Raw genomic sequence first — 13998 nt, forward strand, 5'->3', positions numbered from 1 at the left:
TATGAAGTGTTAAGCACAGAAAGAGGTTACGCAAATCAAAGTGACCAGCATCAATAATGAATTTATATTTTCAGGAAGTCTTTGTAATAAATAGACATCAACGTAAGAGGCGCTTCGATATTCTTTATAAAACAGACATCATACATGTTAAAACTTGCTGTGGAACATAATGTTAACCTAAAAACATGACAAAATTTAAATGATTGTAATGTAAGTAATGAATATTTAGCAATTAATAAATAAGTAGTATAATTAATGTACATAAATGTATCATGTGAACTATAACGCGAAATTTACTTTTAATTTTTTAATCAAATTGATTAATTTTATTCATGAACAAATGACAGATTCAACCGGAGACCAGCTTCATTTTTCTCGTACTGCCTAAAAATGAATTCTAGGATTATTGTCGGATGCAGACTATTAAGTTTATATAAAGCAGCGTATAATATTGTAAATAGAATTGATCCACACCAGAGATCAGCGAAACACGAAATTTTACACCTCAAAGGAGGTGCAAAGGTTTACCAGTATGTGCATGAAGATCATGAACGTAGAACGTAAATATTGATCAATATTTTTTCTATTGTTTTATTCCTACATCGATTTAACAATATACAGGAATATTGCGAGATTACTATTTGAATTTTCCTTTGAAAATATTTTAGAAACATGTAAAAGCATTATTATCAAAAGATATTAGTTTATTTCAAATACATTTTATTTTAAATTTAATTTAAAAAATTTTGTTATAAAGAAATAGGGACAAATTATTCATTTTTGTTGAATTTTCTTAGGAAAAAAAAAACAAAATATATAATTTTAACAAAAGATGAGTGAAGTTTTCGTTGAATTCTGTTATTATCTTAAAGTATATGTCACACATTGCTCGATTAAACGTGAATCGTATATTCTCTAATTTCATAGAATTGATAAGCAGAACCTTGAAACACTGTCAAACTGACTCTTGTCAATAAGTCTCGCATATTTCTCTTTCTATATATTTGTATATAAGCGAGAAGGACAATGCGTACGTTCGCAGAGGTACATGTCAATATTCAACATATTTTTGTTGTAACTGCTTATAACGCTGTTTATATTACAGAAACGTATTTGGTCTTACACTTGGGATGTGATGGAGGATTTGAGCGCTGTGCCGCAGGAGAATAGTGAGCACAATTTCCTATTCATTCCTGTCTATTTCTAATTTTTAAAACGTCTCGTGAAATTATTCTCAATTATCGATTCAAATAATTCTGTCAGTTATAGATTTTCTTCTTGATCGTTTGCAAAGAGGTCAAATTTACACATGGGTCGGCACCTTCCTCCTGGCGATCAATCCCAGCGGCGAGATCACCGCCGAGGATATTTACGATTTGTCGCGGACCGACGAGTATGACAATATCTGCAGTTTAACTCACAAGGAAGTAGCGCCGCATATATTTGCCGTAGCAGCCAGAGCGCATTATAGAATAATTCAAGGCCTCGGCAAACCTAGCCAGGTAAATACGCGTCGGTTTATTCGTCCAGAAAGTCTATTACATAATGTTTTTGTCTCACGAATTGTTTTTCTACAGAAGACCGAGTAATGTATATCTTTATGCATTTACATTTTTGCATTTAGGTGATCGTCTTGAACGGTGAAACCGGCGCGGGAAAAACCTTCAACGCGTGGAAGGCGCTGGAATTCTTGACCGCCAGTACCAGGCATATATTTGCCGACACTCAGAAGCAAGATTTAGTTTGCGGTATCGTGCAGAGAATTGCGGATGCCTGTCGTTTGATATCGGCCTTCTCGACAGCGCCCACCGAGCGAAATGAAGTCAGCTCGAGAAATGTGCAGCTGGTGTGGCTCGAGTACAAAATGGGCAACATATGCGGCGCGAAGATATCCTCCTACCTTCTGGAGAGGGACAGAGTCACGAAAGGCTGCTGCAATTTTCAGATTTTTAGTCAGGTGGAATTATAGTTGGTTGTTGCTAAGACGCTACAGCTACAGCTGTGCGCTGTAAAGATATATTTATCATTTATTCTCGCTAACCGATCGTATATATGTTTCAGATGATGACTGCATTGGGGAATGAAGGGTTTGCGGATACTGGATTGTCAAAAGACATACGATATTTTATGTTAAGTGACTTGGATCCTTTGGAAGGGCAACACTTTCGCGATGGTTTTCAAGACACTTTAAAAGCGATGGATATGTTAGGTTTTACGGAAGTTCAGAGGAAAAATATCTTCTTAATTCTTTCTTTGCTCATTCACATGAGTAATATACGTTTTATACAAGAGAATGATCATTGTAGGATTGACACTGATAACCAGGGTACGTAATCAATAATCTTGCACGAAAAGTTGCGCGTTAGCATTTTTAACATAATAATAATAATGTAATCAAATCAAAACGAAAAAGAAGAGAAGGCAAATAAGAACCAAGTGCGAAACATGTACAAAATTATTTAAATCAATCTTTGCTTTTCTTTAGAGCAATCGGTTTTCTCTGAATAAATTTATATATTTCGCGCACACTTGGTTCTCAGTTTTACCAAAAATTGTTACAATTATTATTTAATTTATTTACATTTTTTAATATTTAATATTTTTTATTTATATTTATTTTATTTTTAATTTTTTTAATAAGGATATAGTTAGTAAAAAATAATATTACAGAAGCTAAATAGATATTGCGTTTTGCAGAATCCAAAGAAGCCTTTGAGAATACGTGCAGATTGGCTTGTGTGAAGAAAGAGGAATTCGCCGAATTACTTACATCCATTTTGATAAATCCGCGAGGTTTCAGACGTCGTCACAGTGTGTGCCGACGTAATCTCGACACGAACGATGCCTGTCGCTATAGATTGCACAGTATTATCCGCCACTTGTACGATCTTCTTTTCCACTGGCTGATCAATCATGTGAACGGAATCCTGTCCGCCTCTGTGTTCAGCGAACGATTGGGTATCACAAATTTCTCCAATGTCCGCAAAATCAATATAATTATTGAATCGATGCAAAATTAATTTCTCTCTTCAGGGATATTGGACATCTTCGGATTCGAGTGCTTCAACGCGAATGGTATCGAGCAACTTTGCGTCAATTACGTCAACGAGAGACTGCAACAGTATTTCGTGGAAAAATATCTGGAATCGTGTCGGAAAGATTTGCAGACGGAGGGTCTCATCGACAACGAAGAGTCATCAGAGATCGTGCAATTGTACGAAGATCGTTTAAGCACGATCGACAAGTATTTATTCGCTACTCTAAACGATGTAAATATTTCCGTAAAGACTTCGATATTTCATAAATATTTCTTGATGTAAAATTAATTGTACTTTTCGTATTGCAGGTATGTTTATCGACAGTTCCGTGCGACTCATCCATGTTAATACGGCAAGTGAATGCTACGAGTTGTCCCGCAGCGAGGCGATTTTTGAGCGTAAAGAATGACAATTTTGTTATACAACATTACGCTGGTGCCGTAGAATATTCCGCAAACGATCTACTTTCCAAGAACAATGACAAGGTACGATAACATGTTCGTGTGCTTAAAAGAACTGAAGAATCTTAACTTTTAACGTGCGCAGATCCCGGACGAAATAACTATGACGTTCAGCGTGAGTAAGAACACATTTCTGTACTCTTTAATCGACAAGAATAAGCCGCATCACAATGGCAAAGTGAAGAAACCCACGATGCTTTCCAAGTTGCGATATAACGTGGGTCTATTGATAGAAGAACTGAATAAATGCGACATGCATTATGTTCGCTGCATTAAACCACGGTACAGTATTTAAGTGTCAAGAAGCGCGATCCTGTCGAAAAATGCCTTTAATAGACCCACCGATTCTCAAGAAATTAAATTATTCTTTTAATTACATGACAAATATAGTAAATTGTCTCAAACCAGCTATTCTCGAATATCAAGTTGAATGATAAGACAAAAGAAGGAAGCGCTTGTTAGCACTGTTAATTATTGTTTTTCGACGCAAACAAAAAAAAGCACGATCGCACTTTGCTTGGCACTTTTCGCATTTTTGTGACTGTCACTCAAGCGGCTAGTAGTAATATATCTATTGAATTGATTTTTCACGAAACACCGTTTGCAGACGACTTGATAATCACAACTGGGATCGAGACGAACTTTGGAGGCAACTGACTAATACAGGTATTCTTGACGCTTTGCCTCTAGCTAGATGTAAATATCCTATTCAGTTCATCTACAAGGAATTTTACAAACGCTATTGCACTAAATGTATAGGTAAGATTTTAACGTTTTAAGCTTGCGTTAAAGGGATAAAAATACGAAAATTTTAACATTAATGCATTATAACTGTTGATTTATTTTTCCAGAAACTTCTGATTTAAGAACGGCTTGCGAGAAGATATTGGAGTTGTATCGTCCAACAATGGATGATGACTTAGCGGCATATTGTGGCAAAAAAATCATTTTTTTGTCCGAATTTTTATTTATGCAATTAGAACGTGCTAGATTGCAACGTCGAGTTGAAAGTGTCAAAAAGATAGAATCTTTTTGGATAAAATATAGTAAGTATCTCTTTACATTTTCTTTGTGTCAGATGAAAATTTTAACTTGCAAAGAAACTGACTGAAAAAATATGAAGTATGTGCAAATTAAAAAAAAAAACTCATCAATGAACTTGCACTTAGCAATTAATATAATAGAGATGTCAATTTTCTCGGAAAAACGATGACAAAGATCGAATCTTTGTCGCAAATTGCAGTCAAAATTAATCTGATTTATTTTACGCAGGAAATCGTCAACGACGAAACACGGAAGGAAATAAGGCTGATGAATCCCAAGTAATTGTTAACACTAACATTCAAAATGGATCGATCGAGGAATCTCAATCAGAATATGAGTACGTTATGCATTCAAGAGATAGTTCTGAGGCTACACAAACTGTATCATTGCAGTGTAAAACTGCACGCATAATAAATTGGTTGGAAGATGTGAATAACACGCCGGGTGTTGTAAAAAGTGATGAACTTTCAGTGATAAGCGTCAGCAATGAGCTAGAAGAATTGCTAGTAAATCACGATCACAGTCAATTCGCCGATATTAAATATAATAATAACGTTTATTCGCAATATTCAAATAATAGCACGCTTCACGTACAAAACGAGCGTGAGAAGAATTCTGTAGATTATAACAAAGTACGTATCTCGTCAGTAATGTGTGCTATATCTATTTCTATTCTGGAAAAATGTTCTGCTTCTCACTTGAAAATTTCACGTAGGAAGAAGATATGTACGTTATACAGCGTGGCGCATCTACTATGTTCTATAAAAATGGGATTTTGAGTCGACAGCCTCCAACGAAGGTATTATATATAAGTGTAGGGATTGAAATTACTAAAGAAATATTACGAAATTAAAAAACATTATTATTTTACAGCTACCAGTTAAGGTACATACACGTCTGATATGCTTAGCTAATTCGCGCTATCTGGTACAAACAAAACTGCTGGGGCTACCACAAGGTCTGCAGGATTGCCTTTAAAACATTTGTACGATAGAAAATATGTAAATTCATGTAAGTAACATCTAAAAGCTCGCTCTACACGAACTAGTTTACACAATATTTTATAAGATAAATTTTCGGATTTCAGGTAAAAATGTAAAGAATACAATTCCAGGAACTTTATTTGTCTCGCGAGTGGCATGGAAAGTAAGATAGAAAGACTAATGGGATCACATCGAGAAAGACTGGAAGTGGAAAAATCTAGAGGTTCCACGAGAGAAAGGCAATGGCGATAGTTTCTTGGAATTGTAGCTGAAAAATAAGCTACAGTTGTAATTAGTAAAATAAAAAAAAACAACCGTGACACTGCCAGTGTGCGTAATGCTAGAATACTCGAATAATCTTATGTCAATCTATAAAGTAACATGCGCCAAATTGTAGAAGTTGTAGGGTCCTTTCTTTTTGTCTTTAATCACGAGCAATCTGTGCGATGCGACCAGAGCGAGAGTGGCTTGAAGATCACTCCTTAAAATTTGATAATTAGCTCTTAGACTGACACGCCGTAAGTTGCTGGGTGGCACTGGACGGCCGCCAGCAAACGCAAATCTATATGAAATAAAAATGTGATAAAAAAACTTGAGTGCTTAGCTCTGAATTTCACGATACGCACCTTATCTCTCGCCTCGGCCCTCTCAGAGTGGAATCGGGAAATACCGTTTGTCGATCCCACAAGGTTCTGTTAAGTAATGATCTGACTTTAACGTATTTCATCTTGTTTTTGATGATGATGGGCAGTTTGCCGGTTTTATCTTTCGTCTCTTTCGCTTTGCCTTCGTAATTAACAGGTAAATAAGGCAACAAGGAGTCTCCGTAATGATCGATCAAAGGGGTGAGGTCGAATTTGTGACCCTGCGATTTCACGAAGGCGCAAACAGCCAGCTACAACGATCACAAACACAGCAGATGAACAGGAGCGACATATAAAAGAATTCTAGTAGTATAATTCTAGTAATTTTGATACTAACAGCTATTCGCTGCCAAATAACCGAGCCAGGTGAAGCATAATAGTATAAAATATTCTGTATAGAAAGCATGTGTTCAGCTTCGTGCTGGAAGAATATGAGCGGTTGAATGCTTATTAACAATTCTACTGCCATTATTCTTTTCTTGTAGAGATCAATGCTTTCAGCCTCTCTCTTAAAAAGGGCGTTCTCCAATATATTTGGTATATATCTGTCGACAAGTATTTAAGAATAAATGATTACTTGCATAATAACATATACAAGGGCTCTTGAAAGTTCTCGTCTTACTTGTCAGCGATTGACGGCCACCGAAGCATCAGTTTGAGCACGCATTCCTGAAAAAGCACTTCCAGATTTGGATGTATGAAACTCTGACTCAGCAGCAAATCCAGTAATAGTTCGGTCAATTTATCTACCTGTGATCGAAATTAAGACACTTGTAAAGGTTTTTGAGAGATTTGCATGTACATGATTTTTATACAAATAATTACCGAAGTTAGATGATACGGATAGACAGCTTCGCTGTTGCTAGTGATGGCAAGTATAAGCTGACACGTTCGTGTAGAAACACGTGTGTATTGTGCATTATTTGAAATCACCATAGATCTAGCAATGGACATTAATTTATCTACGACTCCTTCATCACCTAAATGTGGATTGGTGATGCAATCGTTGAGTAAAACCTAAAAATACAATTTTGTAAGTATAAAAATATAATAAAAAAGGAAAACATAAACATAATAAATAATATATAAAGTAAAATATTTATAATAAAGTATAAATATAAAAATACAAATACAATATCGAGTATTCATATAGTTATAATATTAAAAAATGTTTTATTTTTGCATACCTGAAAAGTTTTCTGTGATCCGTTAAATAAGGTTTTCAATGCACGTTTGGCATAATTGTGACGTGCTTCCATGAGCTTCAAATCACATATCTCAGATTCTACAGAAAAAGAATATTTCATATATATATACATATGCATAAAAGTGTGTAAAAAGACATTTAAATAATTTACCTTGCAGAAATGGCACATTAGTTTGAGACAGACTCGTTGGATCATTTACTTGGTGAACAAGATTAACAATAGATTCATTTGGCACATACACCTTTGCTTCTGTATGATATTCTGGCAAGGATTCTGGTGCGCCAAGAATTGGATCTGCGTCACATAAACTGGTGATTACTGTATTTACATCAGCTGACGTTAGACGCTTCCTTTTACTATGTTTCAGTCTTGTGACACATTTCTGCAATTAGAATGAATAAGATTATGCTTGTACGACAGGTATTAAACTATTATTGAATAAGCATGTAGTACGCTTACATGCAGAATTTCTCTCAGACGATAGGAGGCATCCTCAGCTAATCTGTTTAAAAGTGGATCCGGCAATGAATGCATGCCCAGTTCCTCGCCGATGGCGGAGACCCATTCAGTACTGACCATAGCATACTTCCTCGTGTTGTTGTCACTTGCAATATTACTGGTGCCTGCATTATTGTTGACAAAGGAATTGCTGTATCCCGCAGTGGTTTGATTTGCCAACATCTCTTTCATGATTTATGTCCTTTTCCTAATGATACAGCGACCAGATTCAGTCAGGTTTACCACGTGCGAACACCTCGACGAAGTTTTGACATCAGCTGCGAGTCAAGATAGAACATTGTTTACAAACTGCACGAGCTGTACATCGCAACTGTAGCCAGTACTGCATTGACAAACTGCAGTGTCACATCTTTATGCATGAATGAAATTATCTCGTCTTTGATTTGTTGCAACTGATTGGTGTCAATAACAATGATACAAGAAATATTAAGTTGTAATTAATTTATTTCATAAAAATTTCGTGCCTCTGTCAACATTTTAATTGAAACATCACAGGTAAAAAGTACGATACACTGGCTAATCAACCAATTATATCGCAGAAGGACTACATTATCGTCAATGTCGCCAGCCTCCTAATACATTCGAGTAACTACATTACCGATAATATTTTGAGTTCTTCAAAGTACATATATTGCACGTTCGCGTCGCTGGTGTTTATTATAAAGGCGGGAACCAGAAAGTTCTATGGAGTCGCAGGAAATCACAAGAAACAGAAACGAATACGAGAAATTGCAGAATATAAGTTGAAATTTACAAGGAATAAACTGACAATTTATTATCGCTATGTATGTATATTTTACATGTTTAGTTAATAAATGTAGTCTTAATTTGTTGAAGATCATTCTTGATTTAGAAAAACTGTCTATTTGTATAAACCATATATGGTTTACAAAAATAAGTTTTATGTTTCAGATGAAGCAGTAAGTTTCTGCATAACACAAGGAGGAATAAATGTTTTTGCAATTGTAATTTGTAAATATATGAATTTGTAAATAGAATTTTGCGAGGTAAATGCAAGAATGGAGTCTCCAGAAGAATTTCCATTTCCCTTCCCAGCTTATGAAATTCAGAAGCAATTTATGAAAGAACTCTATAGTTGCTTGGAAGGTGGAAAATTAGGTCTTTTTGAAAGCCCTACTGGTACTGGCAAATCTTTGTCCATCATTTGCGGTGCACTTAAATGGCTAGTGGATCATGAGAAATGGAGAAAGCAGGAGCTCACTTCTGCAATTGCACAAATAGATGACAAGCTGAAGAACTGTGTCGAGTCATCTGTTCATTGGTTTACAGTGCAGACGGAGAAGATGGAACTCAACACTGAGAAGCAGCCATTGGAAGCTAAACTGAATGCACTCATTGAATATGAAAGTGAAAGGGAGAAGCTTAAAAAAATAGTTGAATCAAAGAAGGCTACTAAAACCAAAACAATTGGGAAAATAAAACAGCAGCCTGCAAAGAAGTTTGCAGAGTCAAGTAAAACAGAAGAAGTAGACTCAGATGTTTGTGATGCTGCAAAGGATCTTCTTCTGGAAGAGGCACCAAATTCAGAAAGTTCTGATGAGGAGGATGAGGAAGAGCCATTATTTAAAAACACCAAGATCTTCTTCTGCTCGAGAACACACTCACAGCTGGCACAGTTTGTGCATGAATTAAAAAGGTCTCCTTATTCTCAAGACATTTCTGTAGTGCCAATCTCATCAAGGTATCTTTGTAATTGTTTAACACATTTTTATATATTTAGTTTATTAAATATATATTTAGTTTATTAAATTAACAATTGACTTGCTGTTTTTTTTTAGGCAAAATTATTGCATCAACAAAAGTGTCAAGAAATTAAAGCACATCAATTTGATTAATGAAACCTGTCTTCAATTGCAAAGGAAAAAGACGACTGTCAAGAAGGAAAAGGACCTGAAAAGATTAAAAGCTACAAGCGGTTGTCCCTTTTTACCAGGTGATCAGAGATTGCTGATGGCTGAAGTTCTAACAAACATTCAAGATGTCGAAGAGATTGTGCAGAAGGGTCAGGAAAATAATACCTGTCCGTATTATGGCTCGAGGAAATCTCTGCAGAATGGACAGTTGATATTGGTTCCATACAACTCCATTCTACATAAGAATACTAGAGACAGCTTGGGAATAGACTTGAAAGGAAATATACTAATAATAGATGAAGCTCACAATTTACTGGATGCCATAGAAGGAATGCACAGTTCTATAATTACAGGAAGAAATTTGCTCCATTGTTACAGTCAGCTGTCGCAATATCAGAAAAGGTATTACTGCAGTAATGTGTTATTTTGATCGTTGTTATCAGGTAAATTCAGAGTAATATAATTGCAGGTTTGAATCTTTATTCTCGGCTAACAGCGTGCTATACTTGAACCAGCTAAGTTTTTGCTTGAAGAAACTTCTGTCTGTCTTTGGAGCAACGACGAAGTCTCATCCTGATGATGAGATCGACAAAACGAGGACACCAAAATTCTACAAAATAGAGGAATTTGAACTACATTCAGAAATAGATACAATAAACATATTCAAGCTAGTGGAGTTTGTTAAAAGTTCGAAACTCATTCATAAATTACAGGGATTTGTCGAGCAATATGGCAATAGTGTGAAAATTAATGAGCATAAGGCAAAGAAATCTGGCATAACAGAATTTTTAGATTCAATTAAAAACAAGGATACGCCATCTGAAAAAATTGCCAGCATCGCAAGCGCATCAAATAATAATGAAGAGCAAACGAGCAACCCATTAATGGGGATTTTGAGTTTTTTAGAATGCTTGAAGAATAGCTGCACGGATGGCAGAATATGTGTTTTACCTGGCACCACTATTGGACAAGGAATTATAAAATTTCTGCTGTTGAACCCAGCAGCACATTTTCATGACATTGGTACATACATTCATTTTAATATTTATTTCATTTATTGAATACTTATTTAATACTATTTATATGCTTTTTTACTGAATGTATTGAATTTTGATTGCAAAAATGATAGTGAAGGAAGCCAGATCCGTGGTATTAGCTGGTGGCACGATGGAGCCGATGTCTGAATTCATAGACCAATTGTTCTTAACGGCCGGTGCTACATCGGACAGGATTATGACGTTTTCGTGTGACCACGTGATTCCTAAAGAAAATATTATATCCAACATAGTAATGCGTGGTCCAACTGGAGTTCAATTTGAATTTAATTTTGAGAATCGTCAAAATACAAAATTGGTAAACATATTCTTATTTCAAAATGTTATATTATTGATGTTAAAAACGTTTATATATAAATTTTGGTATTTAAAAATCAATTCTAGAATTGATTCTAGATTGACTTATATTAACGTTTTGTTTTGCATGTTTGCAGCTAGACGAATTAGGTAGAACTCTAGTAAATTTATGTAATATTGTACCAGCTGGAATTGTAATATTCTTCCCATCTTACAATTATGAAGATATAGTGTTCAAGCATCTAGAGAAATCCGGTGTCATATCAAAAATTTCTGTAAAGAAACATATTTATCGTGAACCTAAATTAGCATCTCAGGTATATATTTTATTATATATTTTACAGATTGTTAATATTATTAATGTTTACATCAAATTTGTTTCGTGTAATGCAGGTTAATGTAACATTAGATCAATATGCATGTTCCATCAAGAATCCAAAATCACCGTGCAATGGATCATTACTTTTTAGCGTAGTCGGTGAGTAAATTAGAATTATGTTAATATAAAAATTGCACTTTCCTTTTTTTGCGTATATTATTTCTTATAAATACAAATACATTAATTTTCTAATTTATTTGATATTTTGTAGGTGGCAAATTAAGCGAGGGTTTAAACTTTTCTGACGATCTGGGCCGATGTGTCATAGTCGTTGGCTTGCCGTACCCTAACATTAAGTCGCCAGAATTACAGGAGAAAATGAAATATCTAAATAAACATATTGTACGTATCACTTCTAGTATACTATTTTTATTATCAAATTTAATATAGTATTTTAATGTCACTTTTTATTTATTTTTTTTTAGAATCCGAATGCCGGAAGTAGCTTTTACGAAAATTCTTGCATGAAAGCGGTAAATCAGTGCATTGGTCGATCCGTTCGTCACATTAATGATTATTCGACAGTTATACTATTAGACAAACGTTACTGTCATAAAGTCAAAGTGCTACCTCAATGGATTCAGCGCTCTGTAACTATAAATGATTCATTCGGGTCTGTAGTTAATAATATCGCGAAGTTTTTCTCAGCAAAGAAAACTAAAAAGGTTTAATCTGTGATAATAATGTGATATAGGTAAATTAATTAAAAAAGATTTTGTATTTTTGTTAGCTACTTTGATATTTTTATTATTACATATTCGGTTAGATGGTAAGTTTGTGAATTAGATGGCGGTAGGTTTCTCCAGACCGTAAAATAAAACAGGAACAGTGAGACTGAAAAAAATATTTAATTTATGTTGATATAAATATGTAATCTCGCAGCGTCGTAATCTTAAATTGCTTACATAATTAATAGCATTTGGATGGTTTTGTGATTAAATCCTGAAAACATAGTGTTTTACATAGCTAGCATCTTGTTTTCCCGAAATAAACTCCGGCGATTCACCTTCAAGTATTAACAAGACATATCTTGTGTCGTCTCATCAATTATCAATATTTTTTTTTCATATTTTTTAGTATCATATCAGCATATTGCTACTAGTTTACGAGACAAAATTATCTCTTGTAAGAATTTAAATGATTTTTTTATTTTTAAAGTTATTTGTAAAGTATTATTTTGATAATTACAGATTTAATTTTACGAATGAATAATACCTCAGAAGTAGTACACGGTTCGTAGACAGCCGTTCATGTAAAACTGTACACCAGACTTTGAATAAATCTTCAAAATACTATACATATTTATTTATAATTTTAGGATATCACTCCAGTATCTCTGTCAAATCACGCAATTATAAATTTCACTGACTTTATAGATGGACGGTACGAGCTACGTAAGCGCTGCCAATTCGACGTGATGTGATCCTTTTTCCGGAAGAATCTGCAGCTTACTGAAATTCATTGTACCCTCCACTGGAATTATTGGATTGCATTAATCACAAGGATACGATGCTTTCTGAAGACAGCTCGCCAGTCCTTTGGTACGCGCAGTTTCATGATCGTTCCTCTGACTTCTCCGGCTACTACCGGTTAGTATAAAATTTATGATAATCCGCGGTGGTCTATCGATCGCAATTCGATAGCGTTTTGTCATCACAACATCGCTGATAAAAACTAGATTTTCTCATTCAAATAATAAAGTATTGGCATCAATTTCTCTTAATATTTTTTCCGTGATTGCGATATTCTTGCAACCACAACCATAATACACTCCTCAAAAAATGAAAGGACCACTTGATTTTGAAAGTAGAGATTTGTCTTAATTTTTTGGGAGTGTATTTTCTTGCTGACATTAGCTTTCTTTTAATGCCAAGCCATAGAATGCGATAGAAATAAAAAATTTTGTGTTTATTACTTTCTTTTTATCAAAAGATTTGTTTTGACTATATATTCTTGTGATGAAAATGATGATAAATATAGTGTGTTATAAAATATCTCGATTAAATGTCTTGATGTTTTAGTATCAGAATATTGCATTTTTAATTGTTCATAATTTAATTGACCTAATTTAATTGACCTAATTTTAAAAATAGAACAGAATTATCATATTTTAGGAATATGGAAGACATGAAATGGTCGCTAAAAAGTTGAAACTTACATTGATGCTGTTATTCGAAATTATTTATTAATAATAATAATGATAATAATAATAATAATAAAATAATGATAAAAACGTAAGATTAAAAATAAAAATAAGACTAAGTACTATCATCTATGATTCATAACGCTAAGATGTTACGATAATAATAATAATGATAAGTGTATTAATAGTAAGAATAATAATATAATAATAATAAAGTAATAAACATAGTTTATTATTATCCTTATTATTATCATTTATATATATATATATATATATATATATGTATGTATATATATATATATACTCCAGTTACTATTTATAATTTATATAATTAATATTTATAGAGTAATGTA

At 34.0% G+C, this 13998-nt stretch overlaps 3 protein-coding genes and 1 long non-coding RNA gene across 8 annotated transcripts; 2 read left to right on the forward strand and 2 right to left on the reverse strand.

Annotated features, from left to right (window-relative positions):
- LOC105668910 (myosin ID heavy chain-like) lies at window positions 1–5549 on the forward strand. Of its 4 annotated transcripts, XM_012361588.2 has the most exons (15): window positions 1–210; window positions 348–560; window positions 1106–1169; window positions 1264–1502; window positions 1625–1957; window positions 2062–2326; window positions 2698–2958; window positions 3034–3269; window positions 3347–3523; window positions 3585–3781; window positions 4107–4258; window positions 4351–4545; window positions 4772–5175; window positions 5259–5342; window positions 5417–5549. In XM_012361588.2, exons 3-15 carry the CDS (start codon window positions 1136–1138, stop codon window positions 5519–5521), a joined length of 2682 nt encoding a protein of 893 aa, XP_012217011.1. In that variant the 5' UTR covers window positions 1–210; window positions 348–560; window positions 1106–1135; the 3' UTR covers window positions 5522–5549. The 4 variants fall into 4 exon arrangements, with proteins under 4 accessions (XP_012217011.1, XP_067205317.1, XP_067205322.1 ...); XM_067349216.1 differs by lacking the exon at window positions 1–210 and having other exon boundaries at window positions 270–560; XM_067349221.1 differs by lacking the exons at window positions 1–210; window positions 348–560 and adding an exon at window positions 718–1044 and having other exon boundaries at window positions 4107–4165.
- On the reverse strand, window positions 1504–2910 carry LOC136997951 (uncharacterized). The gene is made up of 2 exons (XR_010888496.1): window positions 2771–2910; window positions 1504–1932 (listed from the first exon to the last, which is right to left on the reverse strand). It is a non-coding gene; the product is annotated as an uncharacterized lncRNA (long non-coding RNA).
- LOC105668914 (uncharacterized) lies at window positions 5385–8454 on the reverse strand. The gene is made up of 8 exons (XM_012361596.2): window positions 7838–8454; window positions 7529–7760; window positions 7358–7455; window positions 6996–7187; window positions 6793–6920; window positions 6508–6715; window positions 6153–6421; window positions 5385–6088 (listed from the first exon to the last, which is right to left on the reverse strand). Exons 1-8 carry the CDS (start codon window positions 8066–8068, stop codon window positions 5896–5898), a joined length of 1551 nt encoding a protein of 516 aa, XP_012217019.1. The 5' UTR covers window positions 8069–8454; the 3' UTR covers window positions 5385–5895.
- A 67-nt stretch (window positions 8455–8521) lies between these two features.
- Window positions 8522–13873, forward strand: LOC105668965 (ATP-dependent DNA helicase DDX11). 2 transcript variants are annotated; one of them, XM_067349229.1, is made up of 10 exons: window positions 8522–8682; window positions 8810–9599; window positions 9697–10173; window positions 10241–10794; window positions 10901–11124; window positions 11261–11440; window positions 11517–11601; window positions 11714–11844; window positions 11928–12196; window positions 12879–13873. In XM_067349229.1, exons 2-9 carry the CDS (start codon window positions 8917–8919, stop codon window positions 12171–12173), a joined length of 2580 nt encoding a protein of 859 aa, XP_067205330.1. In that variant the 5' UTR covers window positions 8522–8682; window positions 8810–8916; the 3' UTR covers window positions 12174–12196; window positions 12879–13873. The 2 variants fall into 2 exon arrangements, with proteins under 2 accessions (XP_067205330.1, XP_012217109.2); XM_012361686.2 differs by lacking the exon at window positions 12879–13873 and having other exon boundaries at window positions 11928–12799.
- Window positions 13874–13998: the final 125 nt, after the last annotated feature.

Source organism: Linepithema humile, chromosome 1 (assembly GCF_040581485.1).
Source record: "Linepithema humile isolate Giens D197 chromosome 1, Lhum_UNIL_v1.0, whole genome shotgun sequence".
NCBI lineage: Eukaryota > Metazoa > Arthropoda > Insecta > Hymenoptera > Formicidae > Linepithema > Linepithema humile.

Coding starts and splice junctions, on each gene's coding strand:
- LOC105668914 (XM_012361596.2), bottom strand. CDS start 8,068: ATGAAAGAGATGTTGGCAAATCAAACCACTGCGGGATACAGCAATTCC. Junction 7,188..7,357: donor GATCACAGAAAACTTTTCAG/GTATGCAAAAAT, acceptor TTGTATTTTTAG/GTTTTACTCAACGATTGCAT. Junction 6,921..6,995: donor ATCCGTATCATCTAACTTCG/GTAATTATTTGT, acceptor TTTCGATCACAG/GTAGATAAATTGACCGAACT.
- LOC105668965 (XM_067349229.1), top strand. CDS start 8,917: ATGGAGTCTCCAGAAGAATTTCCATTTCCCTTCCCAGCTTATGAAATT. Junction 11,441..11,516: donor AACCTAAATTAGCATCTCAG/GTATATATTTTA, acceptor CGTGTAATGCAG/GTTAATGTAACATTAGATCA. Junction 11,602..11,713: donor ATTACTTTTTAGCGTAGTCG/GTGAGTAAATTA, acceptor GATATTTTGTAG/GTGGCAAATTAAGCGAGGGT.
- LOC105668910 (XM_012361587.2), top strand. Junction 2,327..2,697: donor GATTGACACTGATAACCAGG/GTACGTAATCAA, acceptor TGCGTTTTGCAG/AATCCAAAGAAGCCTTTGAG. Junction 3,782..4,106: donor GTTCGCTGCATTAAACCACG/GTACAGTATTTA, acceptor CACCGTTTGCAG/ACGACTTGATAATCACAACT.